Genomic DNA, 19,464 nt, shown 5'->3' with positions numbered 1-19,464 from the left:
AGTACAGTTAACCAGTTAACAGATATTATCTGAAACAATTAGTTTGTGCAGCTTGGCAGATGCTAACCTATTCTGCTGCTTCCCAGCTTTTGTCCCAAAAAGCTCCCTTCTGTGCCAGTGTATTATTAGTCTCCTGTGCTGTTCAGCACCTCTTGTCTGCTGATTGCATTCCTCTAACTGACGGATGTTGCTTAAATTTCCCTTTGGAGCTTAATGCGGAGACTCGGATCAGGCAAGTGGAATGGCTGGCCCTTGGCAGGGCTCACTGCTGCTGTTTTGTGCTGAGCAGGGACACAAGTGTAGAGTCACAGCATTTCACACCAAACTACTATGAAAACATGTGTATTCATATGTGCATGTAAGACTTGTCTTCCACAGTCTGTAAAGACTGATGAGGAGCTGTTTCAGCATAAGAAAATTTTGAGAAAGATGTGCCAGAAGATCTCAGAAGGAAGGGATTTGGAAAGCAAGCATGGGCAAAACATGACAATTTTAAAGTACAGGTGAATGAAGTAGGAGTCTGACTTGCTCAGCCTTGTTTAGTGAAATTGGACATAATGACACTTGTGTTGTGTATGAGTCTTGTTCCCATGAGTGTACGGACCCAGCACACAATAAGCATCTTCAGCTTTTTAAAAGTTGTTTTCGTAATGGAAACTTGAAGTGAAATTTTGAGGCCTTTAAATAAAGATTTGATAATGCTGTATATGAGGCAGAATGAAAAATGTGCCACTGCACTGCTTGCAAATTGAAGTCTTACTGAGTTAATTCAGGTTTGGTTTTAGTTCCATGTTTTCTTTCCTTCCTTTTACCTCTTTCTCAGTCCTTTTTAAACTTCTTTTGATCTTTCTTCTGTAGACTCAATTAATTCCTCTCCTTATCTTTTAGTTTTTGAATTATACCTTGTAAATAAGTTAAATGAGAACTAAAATGAACATGTGCTAATCGGCACTTCCTCATGCAAGAAGCAAAGCAGCCCTTCTCAGGAGCTATGAGAGGCCAGAGGTTTCTTACCAGAATGTCCCAAAGGTGTTGCTTCTGATTAGAAGATGCATGACTCTCTTGAAAGCTTTCTCCTTTTTCTTAATGAAAGGCTAGGCTGTGAAAAGAGCCGTATTTTCCTCTCGAGTGATTCTTTCCAGGGAACTAGCTATTGCATTTGTGTCTTGTTACAGTTTCTAGCCTGTTATGTTTTAGGGTGTTTCCAGGGCAGTAGCAACCAGTAAATGGTACGATTGGAGATGTTGCATTACAGTCTGCAGAACTTCAGACTGGTAAAATTATTGCTGCATATTCAGGAAATTAATTTGGGTTCAGATGCACACAGTTTGAGGCTTCAGTTTGCCTGTCACCCTTTTAAAATCAGGAACAAAATGTAGGGCATTTTTTAGCAATGGTGAATCTAGCTCACCAGCTGCATAAAATAAGTACAGGTACTATCCCTAATGTACACAGAGGAAGCTTTCATCATCTCTTTGCTGAAAAGTCAACCAGTGAGGCTTAGTGAGAGACAGATATACATGCATAAAAATGTTCAAAAAGAGATAAGAAAGGACCAGAACTGGTGAATGAGTACATTGAGAGAGCATCATGGTGTACAGAAAGGTAGTGTTCATTTCTCATTTTCCAACAAACTTGGCTAACCTAATGGGCCAGAAGAGCAGATGTCCTTTAAGATAATTCTTATTTTACAAAGCCTAGATGCCCTGTGGAATGAGATGCCACATGATAGCTTTGATGCTGAGATAGACATTGACTTACATAGACAACAAAAATTAATTTCTTTAAACTTTACATGATGCAAGATGGTTGTCCGTCTATCCAAACCACTTAGATAATTGTATAGCGAGTTGTGGGGTTTCTTTGATGTTTATCTGAAACTTTCTAACTAGCTTTTTGTTTTATATGTTATAAATAAAACGGAATCACAAAAAATAGTTGTTGCATTTTCCAGAATGTCAGTAATGTAAGATCTTTTAAAAATATTCATCCAAGTCATTATACAGATTCATCATCAGTACTATGATGATCTCACATTCTCACTTTGTACAAACTGCTGCAATATACCAGTGTGCAGAAAGTGCATTTTTAAAAGCTTTTCTTGGTCATCTTGGGCCTATATTAAAGCTAACGGCAGCCTGAAGTCTTTTTTTGCATTCTTGTCATTTTAAGACAAATGCTTTTAGTCTCCCCATGCCCTAGTTAAATTCCCCAAATAGAATGCATTTTTGGTTTTTTAATGCAGAACTTCCTCATGATGGCCTCTGCCAAATGTGACATGTGCGGATGCATCTCAATGGAGCTGTCTTAATCGATGTGCTGCTCACCCACTGGCAGCTTGGGGGGAAGCAGCACTCGTGAATGTTTTTGTTATTTGTCACGTGTCTGCTTATTTATCCTTTCAGAGCTTTATTTGGGGAAGTGGACATATATATAAAGGGGCAGTAGAATTATTTGTTTGCAAATAGACTTAGTGCTTCCTTTGTATCTCTTGTATGTTGTTTCAAATAGTGGCATTTTCTGGGTTTAGGTCTGAAGGTATGATGTTAGTGCATCAGCTTATGCTGCTTGACAGCCATGAGTGTGTATGTATACAACCTCTAAAAGGAATACACTAATGCACAGAAATGTAACTCCTTAATCTTGACTTGAGCAAGATAGGTCCCCTTGAAGAGTCTTCATGTTTATTCCTTCCCTGGATACTTTAACTGACTGCCATGAAACTACTTTTTCTGCCTCGTTTTAATCCTGGCATCAGGGAAAACCTAAACTAAACCCCCTAGCTCTCAAAATGTACACAGTGTGCTAGCCCCATGATGGCTGATAATTTTGCTTCATCTCCCTCTGCTTGGCTTTTCCGGTGGCTGGGTGATAAGACGTGTGTGTGTATGGTGTAAGGTTGTAGTGCAGCACCAGTGACCTCCCTGAGAGCTCTACTCCCAGATGCACTGTGTATGTGACAGTGCAAGACTCATTGTACTTTATACTGACATGCTCTTTGAAGATTTAAATTTGTAATCAGTGGAAACCAGTTTGGAAGGTTTGGGGTTTTGGTTGGTTGGGGGTTTTTAGGGCTGTTTTTTAGGAGTTTTTTTAAGTAGTGTTTTTTGCAAAGCAAGCTGCAGTTGGTCATAAATATTGACCTGCCCCCATAGTAAACATTGATTTCCTCCTTCCCAATCTCAGATTTTAATAAGAGAAGTTTAAATTACCTACTGTTTGTATATTCTGTTCACAGTGTATTTCCTCCTGTGGATATCAAGTGGATTGCTGTGGTTTTATCATGGGACATTTTTTATTATAATTTCTATTTTCCCTCTTCTTGCTGTGCAGATGCCTTATTTTAGTTAACAGTATGAGAAACAGTGAGTCGGAAGGATTAGTACAAGAAAGATTTTATTGTTGATGTTCGGTTGTTCAGATTTTTTACTTTTACATTTTTCTTTCTGATGCAAAAGGTGAATTAGAAACTTGCAGCATTTTGTTTCACAGGTGATTAAATAATGTTGTCTTTGCTGCAGAAATCTAAAGTTAACATGATCCTAGTCTTTTTAATAATATTAGCCTCAGGTGTTACATATTACAGAAGTCAAAGCTGACACTTCTTTCTGAAATGCACCACATCTTATTTCTTTAGAATCATGCAAAAGGTTATAACTTCTCAATTTTAATTTTCAATAACCCAGCTTCCTGGTTTGTGGTGTGTGCAGAAGGTCCTCTAGTCACGTTGTGTCATGCACAAAAAAATCTGCAGCCCTGATGTTGTCACATGAGGGGGGAACAGGCAAGAGTGCTTCTCTGTGGCTGGCTGTGTTGACTGAGATGAGAGCCTCTGCATCCTCTTTGTTTTGTCTATGATGATATATAATGTGGCAGAGCAGTTCTTAACTTTTTCATTATTGTCAATGTAATGTAAAACATGAGTTGTGTTTTGTTTCTGGGACATGCTTTCTGTGAATTGGTTTTGTTTAAAGCTGGCAAAAAAAGAAAAGCTGGTGCTTCTTAAATTGGATTGCCACTTCCAATCTGCTTGATCAAAATTAAGCATTTTGGGAATTACATTTTAATCTTGATTCTCCTGTTGTAGATTTTTGAAATTATTTCTGTGGCAGAGAGCATCCATGGTAATCTCATGAGTGTGGAAATGCTTGCCTCATGCCAGTGTGCAGTGTGGAGGCTTGCTGGCTAGAAACAGGGTAACCAGCCTCTGTGGCACTTCCAGACTTGTTTTCCTCTGAAATTTGCTCCTGAGGGCATTAAACTTATTGTAAGATAGTAAAGCTTTCATTAAGGGTACATTACCAGCTGTTCATTTCTGTGGCTCCATGCTTTATCACATCAGTGGTGAGAAGATAAGTGCATCAAAAAAACTCACCTTGGGTATTGTGTTCTACATCCATCAGAAGTATTTGTACCTACAGAAAATAATCTGCTTTTTCCATCTAACACTGAAAACTTGTGGCAGAGGTTCTTTAATGAACAGTCAGATTATTAAAACTTTGTTCTCCTTTAGACTGTCATTTAATGATAATGGTATTTTAATGATGCATTAACTGATGAATAAAGAACTACTTTTTTTTTCCATAAGTGAGCTTAATAACTAGAGAAAAGGGTATTTTCTACTGCATACATGAGGCAATAGGCATAGGCATATATGAGACAAACTGCACAAAAATACTTAAATGTTGGTAGTGGCTTTTGTTAACAGTAAACAATACCCATGAGACCTCATTGGATGTTCAGGAAAAATTTTCAATTTTCCTTAAAGCTCCAGGCCTGAAGGAGGGATCATATGAGGAGACTGCTAACAGTTGTTCCAGGTATGTTTGGCAATAGCTACCCAGTGGAAGGAGAAAGAAGCTGTCGTTAAGATTGTCCTTGAGAAACAGAGTGGTCCGTGAGTTACCTATGATAACGTTTATTTAGAATCACAGAATGGTTTGCGTTGTAAGGGACCTTTGGAGATCATTTTGTCAGACTCGATGCCCTGGGCAAGGACATCTTTCATTACACCAGGTTGCTCAAAGCCCCATCCAAACTGGCCTTGATCACTTCTGGAATGGGACATCCACATCTGAGATGGATGGACAGGAGTGTGGTACAAGGCTAATGCAGGTACTGTTTTTTACACGCAGAAAGCATGAAGCAATGCTTTTTTCATTGCTTTTCTTTTAAAAAAGAAGCTTCTCTTCAAATCATTCTTCTAAACTATTTTCTTCTATTATATAATCTTGGCACCTTACTTCTGAGCTTACTAAGGCCCAGACACTGTGCTTACCAGTGTTTTCATAGGCAGAAGTACCTCATGGCACATACTTTGAAAGTTAAAAGGATTTTAACATTTAACACTACAGCAGAGACTTTGCTCCCATCTATTAGATAGGTTCTGTTCCCTGTGTAGTTAGCACGATGGTGTTAAATTGAGTGGGAGAGGGCGGGTTTTTATATTGGGAAGCAGACCGCTGCCAAAGCAAGTATTTGGACAATGAAATGTTGCTATCCCTGCCTTAGAAAGATAATTTACTTGTCGGTAGAATTGCTGTGTTAAGGTTTAGGGCTTAACACTCTTCAGTGGTCTTAGGTCTAAGGAGAGAGGTTAGCAAAGCTTGGGGAGAAGGATGTACTATTGATAGCGGGCACAAAGGAAGCAGAAATTACAGGCCACAAGGACATTTGGCAAAACTCCCAAGGTAAGTAATAAACTAACAAAGCCAACTCAGCAGCTGCGTGGAGATCAGTTAAACTGGGTAGAAGGTAATTCCAACAGGGAGACATTCTCACCTCCATGGTCCGGTGACTTAAGAAACCCAGCAACTCAAGAGAAGTACTGAGCATGCAGACTAATTAGCATGAGAAGCAAGAGAATCATTTAACCAACAGAAGGTAGAATTAGTAAGAGAACTATGTAACTTGCAGTCAGTGAACTGTGATTTCTTTGCTAAAATGTATAAATGGTATAAAGCTTTGATGATAGGGGAGCTAGCAACCTTCTGTTGGTTATCACCTAGCTCCTTGCTTTTCACAAATTAGAATAAAGAAATAGTCAACCTTAAGTTGAAACATGGATGTTTCAGAGTAGACATCAGAAAAAAAGTTTCACCATTAGGGTGGTCAGGCATTGGGATAGGTTACGCAGGGAGGTGATAAAGTCACCATCCCTGGAGATGTTAAAGAGGCATCTAGGTCTTGCTCAGTGGTATGATTTAGTGATTTAGGACCTACGGTGGTGGTGTTGGGTTGACAATTGGACTTGCTGATCCTTACGGTATCTTCTAATGTTGAAGATTCTGTGATTAAATAGAGGTCCCTTGCGTTGATGTGTACATTGGCTGTGCACACAGGGCAACAAACCCGCATTTGGGACAACCCTGTGGCATAGGTGACAACTTCGAACTTCGGTCCTCCTTGTTCCTTAGAACTACCGCTAACGTGTTGTTTTTTATACACCTTCACTTTTAAGAAGCATTGCTTATGTAGAAATAATATGTGTAATTATGGTCAAACACTTCAGGCATTCAAACAATTTCAGACATGCTTACCCATTTCCAGAGAGCTGTCATCTTTCATTTTGCCTCCAGACAAGTCCAGCACAATTGTTTGACTTAATGAATGGAGAGTGGTTGTGGTACTCCACAGTTGAAAGGCTTCGAGGTCTCACTTGTATTTACAGAGGCGATATCAAAGAATTTTCAAAAGCCTGAAATTTTCTTAGTAGCCAACTGTGAGAAAAGGTCGTGGTGAGTGAAGTAGCAGTATTTTGGGTGCTAGCAAGCTAATGTAGCATAATGTTTCTTGAGAAGATTCAGCAATGGAGTGGAGCAGAGCTGGCGTGGAAGTACTGTGTAGATGCACTTACATTGCAAGCCAGTAATTAAGAGGAAGGAAGCCTCTAAAGAACAGTTTTTCCTTGTGTTGGCTCATAAGTAGTTCTGATACTCTGAGTATTTGCTTTAACTAAGATTGTATTTGCTTTTTTAATGCATTTAACTGTGAACAATAATTTGGTTTAGGCTTGCTCTGTGTCAGAACAGGGTCGGGGGTTGTACTTTCAGCTTTTGCTTTGCAACTTTGCTGGCCATACTGTTGTTCCTTTGCCTGTACAGTACCACAGAACTTCTGTGAGCCAGGCAGAGCAAGGGCGGTCAGAGAGATTCACCCAAGGACGTTGCGCAGAGCATTGTCTGTCTGCAGGGAGGAGCTGGGATGCCACGTCTTGTCCTCAGCAGCCTTGCAGCATGTGCCAGCCAGAAGACAGAGGTGTGTGTAGGGTTTGCTGCGCAATGAGCGCACTGACTGGAAACTTGGGTCCAAAGTGGCCATGACAGGATGCATCGTCCTCGCTGGCTCTAAGCAAGGCTGCTGGTCAGCCATCTGCATCAGTAGTTTGATCTGATGTGTGTTTTGATTCTTGCTAAGGAGCCTAGTTAAAATTATAGAGAAAAGTGAACTCTAAAAAGCTCAGCAAAATAATGAATTATGGATGTTGGGTGAAGCCCTTCATATTTGGCCTTTGGACTGGAATCTTTGCCAGGCATGCTGATTCTCTCAGCTTGGCTGCATTTCTCTGAACTTTGTTGTGGATAAAAAACATGTGAGAATTCTGTGAATGATGACCTGAAGTTGAATGTAAAAATGTGTGAACTCTGAATTTGTTTCTTTCTTTGTAGCTGTAGGCTAAACCTTTTGATGAGCCTAAATTACATTCTTTAAGGATGCCCATTCAGTCAGTGCCTCTGTTGTCAAGATGCTCTGTGGGTTACTTGGAACTGTTGGCAGCCATCTGAAGTTTTTTTCTTTTCTTATTAAAATTAATGGCAGATCATCTGTGTGTTAAGACAGCTTTGAAGATTTAGTCAATGTTTCTGGAGGCAAAAGTAATAGTTGTTTCTACAGCTGGATGCATAAATGCAATATATGCACTACTGTACTTGAAATATAAAACACTTTGATTTTTTGGGGTTCGCCTTCTTGACTTAGTGTTTCTTTACACTTTTGGCTTTTTGTGTTTTTTTAAACTTGCAATTTGGTTTGTAGAGAAATACAGTGTTCTTCCCACCAGCTCATTACAGCTACATTTGGAGAGGGATTTCTAGGACAGGAAGCTAATCACAGTAGCATGTTCATGTAAAGGTGGACAGATGTGCAACTTTGGGTCTCTCGACAGCAGCTGCAGTTCCTGTGCTCTCCCTTGTGCTACCCGCTCCCACAAGCAAGGTGGGGTGAGGCCAGGGATGTGGTGAGCTTGATGCTCATTCTGTGTCCATCTGAATGATTCAGACCTGTGGAGTCGCAGACCCCCTCTAGATTAGGCCAGCTCCTAGTGAGAATGATACTTTTACAGAGCAGGAGATGATGTTGAATGTGGTGGGAAACTGGAAGTCCCTATTTCTTTCCAATATTCAAGGTCAAGTGACACTGGAGAGACTGATGCTAGGCAATAATTAAAGCAGTGATCAGCTGTGTTCTGGTTGACTATAATCTGTAGAGATCTCAAGTAGATTATTGTGGCATAATACACACAATTGACAAAATATACCATGCGAGAAAGTGCGATCTGCACAGAAACCAGAAATCATTATTTTTTGTTCTCTAGGAGATTAAAATTTTATCTTAGGAAACATACAGCAAATGTATATAATTGCTGGATGAGTCCCTCTAGATTTTGTCTCTGATGAGATTCAGTAGAGTTACAAACACTCTTGGATAATACTGCTTGTGGTTTAATCACAAATCCCAACCAAGGGTTATATTTTTTTCACAGTAGTAAGCAAGAACTCTTCTACGGACACTGAAGCAACCAAAGACCATGAGGACCACAAATCTACTCACAGTGTGCTGTAAAACATGGCCCAAGTTCCCCGTCTTTTGGTTAGCTGCTCTCTTATTTTCATCGGACTTCTGTACAAAATAGGAATTGCCATGAGTTGGTATGCTGCAACTTTAACATGACCATCTTATGTGAGTCTGAGCTCCTGGGACTGGAGCAGTCACGTTTGTTAAAGACAGAGGGATGTAGCTCTAGACAGTGTGGGAGAATGAAACTGAGGAGCACAGTGCACCTCTGACAGTTCTAGCTGTGAAATTGCAATCTGAATTTTTAACTCTAAGTTGATGTTTGAATTAGATGATTTTTTAAGTCTTGGAGGCAGTGGTTCAAGACATCCAACAAAAGGCACTGCCTGTCACTGCCCCACTGGTCCAGCTGGGGTTTGAAAGCCCTGAAAGCATTACCAGTACCCTAGGAATGCATTTCCATTTCCAGTGCAGTATCCTGGTAATGCATGTTGACATGGTACGCAACACATCACAGCTGGGGGCTGGTTTGTCTTTTGCACTTCCCAGAACATTGCCAAGGATCCTCTGAGCTAGAGGTACCAGCAAAGAGAGTGTATTCATAAGTATTGGAGGGTCCAAGCAGTTGTTAGGTTGCCAAGCCGGGTAGCATTCTAAAAGTCTTTACAGGAGCTTTGACAGCAAGTGTGCATGGAGATCAGGAAGTTTGAGGTGGGGGTGTCCCAGGTTTGGCTGCTTTCAGATAATGTCTGTTAGGAGAACATATTCTCTAGTGCTGGGATGCAGCAGTGCTGTCACAAGTGGCTTACTGGATCTCGTGTGGGTTGTGGCTTGGAACAGGGACGGGGAGAGTTCTGGGAACAAGGTACGCTGCTGGGCAGGAGGAGAAGAAAATGTGGCAGCAAAGCTGAATCAAGCAGGAGTGAAAACCACTGTGCTATGCCAAGAGCAGGAGTGTCATAATAACAGAACTGATGCCGTCACCAACAGCTGTGGGCTTTCTGTGGTGCAAATGAGACACAGTGATAGTCTTTAAGAGCTCCAACAAGTGATGGGTGTAAATGGATGTCTTGTACAATTATTTTGGGGTTTTTTGTTTGTTTGGGTTTTTTTTCGTCAGCAGCAGAGACTGTTGGGATGACAGTGAAATGTTTGTGGGTTGCATATAGCTTGCATGGAGTTTTAATTCCTTCTAGAAATAATTCTGAATATTCTAAAATAATTTTGAATAATTCTATAATTTAATTCTGTCCAGAAATAATGTGGAGGCAAGTACAAATTCAGGATGTTTTTGGTAAAGGATCTCCAGTTGGAAATGAAGGGAAAGAAATTTCAAAGAATTTCAAGTCTTTATTCAAGATGAAATAAGCTGCAGCCATCTTTGCCAGTACTGCTTACTGCATTTGTAGTTAGTAATGTTTTTGAACCTTTGTAAAGTTCAGTTTGACATATCTTTTTATTTCACTTGATGCTTAAAATTGCATGCCAATGTGTTTGTGCCTGAAAAAAACTTACTTTTAATTGTTTGTTTTGTTTTTATTATTTACAAGGTGGAATATATGTTGGTAAAATTTGACCATGAAAACAAGAAAGTGCGTTTGTTACTCTGTGGTGAAGAAGTTCTTCAAACACTGCAAGACAAGGGGGAGAAGGTAAACCCCAAGTGAGTATCTGTTTCCAGTTTCTTTTTTTTTTTATGCTCCTGTTATGATGCTGTGCAAAATTTTGTTAACCTGGCTTAACATTCGAGCCTGCTATTGGTAAAACTGTAAACCACAGATACTGATATTTTCAGATAAATCTGGGTTCAGGAAGTGAAAGATTTTGAGCACACTTGCAGGCAGTCCATGCACTTTTTGCTTTGCAATTATTATGCTTTGAGATAAAGGAGGATGTAATGGTGAGCCCACAGAAGTTGCAGTTTGGGTGCTTGTTTTGTCTTGCTCTGATTTTGTGTCTGTGTGTATGCAGTAATCCATGTCCCATAAAGTACATGTGCATGTGTAGTTTCTTCTGTATCTCTTGACTACAGGAGCAAGTGAGGGCTGCCTGTTGTCTGTAGGACCACTCTCCCATTTTTGGAAGAACTAGAAATGTAGATGTAAGAGTGGTAGGGCAGCTTTTCCCTATCCTCTCCTGTGGAAAAGCAGCAGTGATCTGTATTTTCTGATTCTGGTTGGAACCCCAAGAAAACTTGAGACAGATGCTAAGGGTGACTGCAATTTGGTGTAGGCAAATCCTGCTTATTGTACTACACAGTAACACTATTTACTGCCAAACTGCACTTTGCTTTCTTTTCACCACTTCCTGATGGTGAGGTACATTGGAAGGTACACTATGTTCCTCTGTCAAATATTAGGAGATTTTTCTTGCAAGTGGTATTATTTTCTGAAATTCTCACAAATAATTCATCACTGGCTCTTCTTTCATTATAGTCACCCAACACTCTGGAGACCAGAATATGGAAGTTATATGATTGAAGGAACACCTGGACACCCATATGGGGGAACCATGTCTGAATTCAACACTGTGCAGGACAACATGAGGAAAAGACGACAAGAGGCTGCTTCTGTACTCAAAGAAAATGAGGCTGTTTGCACAGTGACATCATTTCCAAGGTGAGATGGTTGTTGAAGTGTAATGCCATGTTTCCTGTTGTCCTTATACACTTTTTCTCCTTACTGCATATAGCTAAACTGTTCAATGAAATAGAGAAAAATATTATTTGATTAAAGTACTTTGGCTTTTATATTCCAGTCATGTTTACTAAAATTTTTATTGCAACAAGACAAGCAAATAAGCATCTTTTACGTTTTTAGGTTGCTTCTAACCTGTGATGATTTTTTTAGGAGAGAATGCTGAATATTTGTAACATAAAGTGTTAACTCTAAGTAAAGAGTAGTCTACCACCTTCAGTTGATACAGAAAATTATATAGAAAAGGTTTCTCTTTATCTGTTTTGCAAACTGTGTTCTTTATAAGTAGCAGTTTTGCAAAACATGGCCAATGTGATCTATTTTTAATACTACTTTTTCACTACAGTACATGCAAGTTTCTAATAGTTTAGGGCACCTGGACTTAGCACTTCTATTATACAATACTCTACTTACTGAATCTAGAAAGGAGAGCATCTCTCCTGGGTTAATGATACCATTACAAAGGATAGATTTCATCCTTTTTATTGTTGTAAAGGAGTTCTTGAAGAAATTAAATTTAGAATGAACTTCATTATCTAGGAGAAATTTTGTGACATTCCTTTGAAATATAATTCTAGGCAGAGATTTATTACATTCGTTCTAACTGGCCTGGTCAGTGAAGTGAATGGAGATAGTTAGGCTTATAATGATATAAAAGTTGCTCTGCAGTAGAAGAGAAGCAGCTGGCCTTACTGGCTAGTTTCTTGTGTAATACAGAATGCAATAGCCCAAAAATCTTGCTGAGAGGAGAAACAATAGAAAATATGCCTTCGAAGCAGTGGTGCCAAAATATCTGCATAATGCCCTACAAATGCTGTTTTAAGAACACTCTTTGACAAAATTTATTTTCACTTTATTAGTTACACTAGATGTAATAAGAGTTTATTTAAAGTCCAGTGGTTAAGTAGTTGTCAGTGTATTAGAGAACTCTGTTTTCTTCCCCTGCAGTCTTACAGGTTTATTATGTCATTTGATAAGTTTTACATACAAATGTTTTGGACCCAGTCTTGTGGGGGAGGAGTTGTTAATTCCTTTGTAGATACAGATGAATACTTTTTACATCACTGTAGGAGCAGTACATTGGACTTCAGTGAAAGCCAGTAAGTAATAAAATGTAGTTTGTTTGAGACTTACGGGTCATTCCAAACATACTTTCATCCCTCAGAGATTGCTCTCCCTAGCCTAGCCTAATTTAGTTATTATTTCTGCCTTTTGCTATCTTCCCATTCAAGTCCTTGTTGGTTTGATTGGAGTTTTGCTAACCTGTATTTCTGAGGTTTCATAGGGTTGAAGTTTTTTGCCACATTGTCTCTACAATCACATGTACCTATGCCTGTGTACATCTGGGCATGTACACATGTATATAATAAAATCTCTGCATTTGAAAAGACAAAAAAACTTGTTAGAGTGCTGACAGAAGAAAGGTAAAGAAGTAAGCTTATTCAAATCAAAATAATTCAGTTAAAAGTAAAGTATTTGAAAATGCTTAAATATTAAAAAATTATAGCTTAAATACTAAATAAGTGTCCCAAGTTCCTAAATTTGTGAGCCACGACTGCTGGGCCAGAAAGTTGTTTTCTTTCTTGAGGACTGGAGGGATGCAGTTTACAATGTAGCACTTAGATTAGTGATGAAGCAGGCTTTACAAGTTGTAGGACAACTGAAACAAGGAAGAAGAAACAATATTGAACATAAATAATATTCTCAGAAGTGTGTTTCCTGATATTTTGAGTAGTTTGTTTGTAATTTTATCAGCTAACTTTTTTAAACTATCCAAATACTAGAGCCTTTCAACACAATCTTTGCCCTTTTCACTGTGCAACATGAAGAAACTAATCTGCTACTTTACCTCAACCTTGTCAAATGTTCCTTTGTCTCAGCTGTACTGAGAGCTTATTCTTGTTTCAGGTGACTCTGAAACTTAAATGGAGTTTCCCAAAGGGGAGGGGTATATTCTGATTAGCTTGCATATCTCCTAGCATTTTACACCTAATAGCTGCAATTTTTCTTTGCTTATGACTTTCATCTCATAGGGGCTTTCAGAGTTCTAGAAGCGTTATAAGACTTAGGATATGTGTACCTCTTTAAACTACCTCTAATTCTTACAGAGTTGGTTAAGCATATATTTTAAAAGGGGTAGATGGTGAAGAGTAGGGCTGGATAACTTTCTTTGGTAGCCAACCTGTATCCCCAGGATAAACTTTGAAGCATGGAATGCAGCTGCATGTCAGTATGAATAACAAGCATTAACACACTGAAATGTGTATGTACCCCACATAGTACTGAAGTTTGCTGCTTCAGCCACTGAAAATGTCCTTGTTTGCTGTCTAATGGTAGAGTAGTGGGGTTTCTTTAAAAAAAAGGCTGTGTTAACTACTGTGGAAGGTGGTTGTTGGCTGGCTGTCTACTAGAATTCTAATCTCTGATCATCTGACCATTCTAAAATCACAGTCTGTTTTCATTACAGCTTGGATCTCATTGTTGTGTTACATAGGTTAGGCTGTCCTGGGTTTACACTGCCGGATTGTATGCCAACACCAGTAGAAGGAGGAGCTTCAAAATCGCTCTTTTTTCCAGATGAAGCCATCAATAAACATCCTAGATTTAGGTAAGAATATTTGGAAAATTTGAGAAATCAAATATTTTATCTCTACCTAAATATCATAGACATATCTGCAAATTCTTTACATTAGAGAGCACTGTAGCTGGTCGCTGCAGATATCAGAAGGACTTGGACAGAAGTGATTGTGATGACATGTATTTTCTTTTCAAGATATTGTAAGAAAATTAATTGTTAAGTTAAAGGAACTTTTATATAATAGTTCACACTGTTACAGGGCAAAAAATGTTGATTTTGCTACTGCAAAATTGTTTCCGGTTTGAAATCCTATGTGTAAATGCTTCCATCACAGTTAATCCAGCTCTAGGTATGTCACACTGACATCTCTGAACCCAGTAGCTTGCCCTAGTTACTCTGAAATGGATGATGTACTTCTCACTGTAAAGTGAGGTTCTGGCCAGTGAAAATCATTCTCTTTTAAAACTAAGCATGCTTTTTAACTTGGCCTTATATTCTTCAGGTCTGTAGCCTTTTACTGTTTTGTTAGTATAGTACTGTGAAGTCCATCAAAATAAGACTGACTTTACTGAAGACAAATTCAGTGTTGTGTCTTTTACAGTTTGTCTTAAAACTAGGAAGAGAAGCATCCTGAAGGAGAATGCTCAAAATAAATAGAAAGTTGACATTCTGAAACCCTAAAAATTGTTTAGAAAGTAGCTGCAAAAATATTTGCATTAAGAGAAAATTTCATATAATTCAAAAAACTTTTTCTTTTGTTGTAGTACGCTGACCAGAAACATTCGACACCGAAGAGGAGAGAAGGTTGCGATAAATGTACCAAGTAAGTAAATTCAGTCTTTGTTCTTGTTCAAAGTAATTGTTTAGTCTCGTGCTCTGAGTTACTGAGTGCCTGTATTTTCCATGCAGTATTTAAAGATAAGAACACGCCATCACCTTTCATTGAAACATTTCCTAATGATGATGGAGAAGCAGCAAAGGCAGCTAAGCCAGACTACATATATATGGATGCTATGGGTTTTGGAATGGGAAACTGCTGCCTCCAGGTAAAGTGCCTCTGCTTTTAAGATGTTGCTACACATTGTCTTCTCTCAACACTTCCCTTTTCAAGACTTGTCTTATGTCTACCTTCACTTTCTTCAACTGATGCATTGTACATCAGTATAGCAAAAAGGGAGATGAAAGAACAAGTGGTATGTCTAGTATTCTAGTCTTCAAATCCAAGTATGTTGGGGTTTTGTAGCCAGGTTTTGCTAGCAGAGGGCCTGCAGGGGTGGCTGCTGTGAGAAGGTGCTTCTCCCATGAGAAGGAAGCTTCTCCCATGTCCAAGAGAACCAATGCCAGCTGGCTCCAAGACAGACCCACCATTGGCCAAGGCTGAGCCCACCAGTGACAGTGGTAGCACCTCTGAGGTACATACAGCAAAAAGGAGGAGGAAAACTGTGCAATGACACTGCAGGTAAAGATGGAAATGAGAATATGTAAGAGGAACAGCTCTGCAGGCACCAAGATCGGTGAAGAAGCAGGGGGAGGAGGTGTTCAAGGTGACAGAGTTGAGATTCCCCTGGAGCCTGCAGTGAAGATCATGGAAAGGCAGGAGGTTGGCATTGGAGCAGAGATCCACCTGCAGCCTCTGGAGGACCCCACACCAAAACAGGTGGATGCATGAAGAGGCAGGACCTGTCACCCCATGGAGTACCTGTGCTGGAGCACTCAGTTCCTGAAAGACTGAACCCTGTGGGAGGGACCCATGCTGGAGCAGTTAATTAAGTGTAGTCCATGAGAAGGGCTGTTGTGATTTAAACCCAGACAGCAACTAAGTACTGTGCCATTGCTCCCTCATACACACATACACCCCCTTAGCCCTGGTGGGACGAGGGGGCAAATGAGAAAAAGGTGAGACTTGTGGGTTGAGATAAAAACAGATTAATAATTGAAATAAAATAAAAAATAATAACAATGGTAATGAAAATAAGAGGGGGGGGGGAATAAAACTTGAGAAGAAAATGATGCTCAGCAGAACAGTTACTCACAACCTGCTGACAAATGCTCAGCCTGTCCCCAAGCAGCAGTTGGCCCCTCCCAGCCAATGCCCCCATTTTCTGTGTTGAGCATGATGCCATATGGTATGGGATATCCCTTTGGCCAATTCAGGTCCCAGCTGTGCTCCCTCTTGGCTTATTGTGCAGCTGCTCACTGGCAGAGCATGGGAAACTGAGAAGTCCTTCATTTATAATAAGCCCTGCTCAGCAAGAACTAAAACATCCCTGTGTTATCAACATTATTCCCACACTGAATCTAAAACACAGAACTGTACCCAGCCGCTAGGAACAAAAGTAATAATCCCAGCGGATGCCAGGACGAAGACTCATGTTGGAGCAGTGAACATGTTCATTGGAGGACTGTCCCAGGGAAAGCACCCCACACTGAAGCAAGAGTGTGAGGAGTCCTCCCGCTGAGGGGGAAGGAGCAGCAGAGACAACGTGTGGCGAACTGACAACAGCCCTCATTCCTCATTCTCTTGCACTGCTGGGAGGGGATAAAGTAGAGAATTTGGGAGTGAAGTGAATTTTAAGATCTAGTTTATATTTCTGATTGTTGTACTCTGATTTGACTTGTTATAAATTCAGTTAATTTCCCCAAGTTAGGCCTGTTTTTTCTGTGACAGTAACTGGTGAGTGATCTCCACCACACCAAGTTGGTGTGCTGGAGGGTAGGAAGGCTCTGCAGAGGGACCTGGACAGGCTGGATCAGTGGGACAAGGCCAGTTGTAGGTGGTTCAGTAAGACAAAGTGCTGGATCCTGCACTTTAGCCACCACAAGCCCATGCAGAGTTGCAGGCTGTGGGGACAGAGTTGCTGGAAAACTGCCTGATGGAAGAGGACCTGGGGGTGCTGGTTGACATCCAGCTGATCATGAGTCACTGTGTGGCCAGGTGGACAGGAAGGCCGGTGGCATCCTGGCCTGGATCAGCAATAGTGTGGCCATCAGGACCAGGGCAGTGATTGTCCCCCTGCACTCAGCACTGCTGAGGCCACACCTCCAGTGCTGGGTCAGTTCTGGGCCCCTCACTGTGAGAAAGACACTGAGGGGCTGGAGTGAGTCCAGGGAAGGGCAATGGAGCTGGTGAAGGGTCTGGAGCACAAGTCCTGTGAGGAGCAGCTCTTCTCCAATCTAATTGATTCTGTGTTCTCTCCCTGGCCTTACCTTGATCCTTAAGCCTTCTGTTATGTTTTCTCTTCCCTGTCCAGCAAAAGAGGGGAGTGATTAAATGGCTTTGGTGGATATCTGGCATCCAGCCAGGGTCAGTCCAGTACATCAGGTTTATTCTCTTGCTTTATGGAGTTTTTTTCTGCTAATATTCAAACATAATTGGTTGATTTGCTGAGAGTGTTTCCTAAACTGGTCAAGCCACATTTCATTGAGCACCTGCTCCTGAAACTCCAGCACTTTTTGAGTGTGAAAGGTCATCCTCCACTCCGGTCATCTTTTAGGCATGACCAAAGGACACTGTGGAGGTGGAAACTGAGCTGTCTTGTAGGAATGGGAGAGGTTTTTTAGTTACTCATTTGGGTGTTTTCCTTCTTCTGCACCCTTAGAGCAGAAAAAGCAGAGAGTGGCAAGAGGTTGTGGGAATAGTTTTAAAAATAAGTAACTTTCTCCTTTTGTACAATTTTATTTCATTTACAAACATCATCAACTCCTATATAAAGTTTCTCATTCTTAAGTATTTTTAGCTATCTGCTAAGGAGTTGTCTTCTCACTGCTTGTACCACAAATCTACCAAATCCATGTTCTCTGACTGTGTGCTGGAAGATGTTTTTGATTCTGTTTTCTGTCATTTGAACATGCTCACTTTCTGTGTTTTTTAGTCATTTGCCTGAAATATTCCTGTTTTACAGTATCTTCCCTTGAAATCCAGGTGCTGAATGTTAAGAGTGCTTTAATCCTTTTCATTTTCTGTTTGCTTTAAATGTTTCTCTGATGCTGGGCACTAACACCTGAGGTAATCGTGGTGTATTTGACTCTTGATAAAATGTGCCTGTTGCTGGCACTCTCTTGGAAGCAGAGCTAGGAAGAGGCTAGTGTTAACTCTCTGTAGGATTAAAGGAAATTCTCTGGGCTCTTCTTGTTTCATAGCAAGGACAGAAAACCTCATAAAAAGCATTCCCTTTGAGAAACTACAAAAGCTGTATAAATAAAAGTTCTTGGCAGGTGCTACATATGGTTTCTTGTCACTAGGGCAAATTAGGGTGAATCTGATGAGATAGTAAAGTATACATAATACTGTGTGGTTTTACAAGATGTTAGTTTGCCATGGTTTGTTTTATACCATCTCTCATACTTAAGACCAATAAAAGAAATCCAACCTTATTCACTCACTGTATGAACTTTAAAAACATTATTAAAGAAGCAATATTTTACTATTGCATACTGCTACATTTTATTATTACATTCTGGTAATAAGTGGCCAAATTCAAATTTGGTAGTCCTGTTACCATTAAAGGGAGAATGAAAAGGCTGGCAGCTGCTTCTGTATCAACTGATAATTCCTGATAACTGACTAGAAGAAAACATGTATTGCCCACCTATTTTTGTAAGGTAGTTTGTAGTATATATACTTCCTTTCTGGTTTGGGGCAGGGGGGTGGTCTTGTTGGTTTGGTTTATATTCCTTTTTTTTCTACTGCACACTAAGCTGCAACTTGGTTTGATGCATTTCCAGAGGTAAAAATAATGTCCTGATGAGCTTGGGCTTGGATGGCCTCCACTGGCAGAGCTTGTAGCCCTTCTGGAGAAGGCAGGGCAGCCATGCCCTTTTCCTCTCTAATGGGACATTTGCCTAGAAACCATGTTGAATCTCAGATTTAATGTGGTTTGGAATAAACATAAAAGGAAAGGGGAGGCAAATATTGTCTGGGGAAAGAGTGTAAGTGTCCTGTCAACCCACCCCCACTTCAAGGCTGGCTCCCTAGTGCTGGATGTTGAAAATTAATGATGCAGAATCATACTTAGCTGCTTTTCTGCAAGATAATTACTTAATCTTGTCTTTTAACCACCTGGGTTTTTGGTTGGTTGGTTGGTTTTTTGGTGAAAAAACAAAGCAAGCCACTTGGAGGATAGACACCGAAGGAATATTTTCTCCACAGCACAGCTGTTTTCTAATTTGCGGTGTTTCAATGAATATTGGATGAAGATTTAAAAAGACAAACACAAATCCCATATTTCCCCTATATCACCATCATCAACACCCCCCAAAAAATCCATCGCTGAAGGCACCAGTGAACTCAGGAGTTTTGGAGGGATTTGTTGGTTGGGTTGTTTTTTAGTCCTTACTTGAGGTGCAGTTTGGTTTAGTGGCAGGTTGAGAAGAAAATTTGTGTTTTGTGGGTCATTC

The 19,464-nt window shown here is 40.1% G+C and overlaps 1 protein-coding gene across 3 annotated transcripts in view; it reads left to right on the top strand.

The window, feature by feature from the left end:
* The window catches only part of GCLC (glutamate-cysteine ligase catalytic subunit), a 36,974-nt gene that overhangs the window by 4,450 nt on the left and 13,060 nt on the right, over positions 1-19,464 (top strand). For 2 of the 3 annotated variants that reach the window (XM_038130500.1, XM_038130499.1), the window contains exons 2-6: positions 10,344-10,456; positions 11,229-11,411; positions 13,957-14,097; positions 14,832-14,890; positions 14,977-15,113. In XM_038130500.1, the coding sequence (XP_037986428.1) occupies positions 10,344-10,456; positions 11,229-11,411; positions 13,957-14,097; positions 14,832-14,890; positions 14,977-15,113 (633 nt within the window). The remainder of the gene's footprint in view (positions 1-10,343; positions 10,457-11,228; positions 11,412-13,956; positions 14,098-14,831; positions 14,891-14,976; positions 15,114-19,464) is intronic. The other variant, XM_038130498.1, reaches the window with a different exon arrangement.

Source organism: Motacilla alba, chromosome 3 (genome assembly GCF_015832195.1).
Source record: "Motacilla alba alba isolate MOTALB_02 chromosome 3, Motacilla_alba_V1.0_pri, whole genome shotgun sequence".
In the NCBI taxonomy this organism is placed as follows: domain Eukaryota; kingdom Metazoa; phylum Chordata; class Aves; order Passeriformes; family Motacillidae; genus Motacilla; species Motacilla alba.
This window is presented reverse-complemented; position numbering and strand designations above follow the sequence as displayed.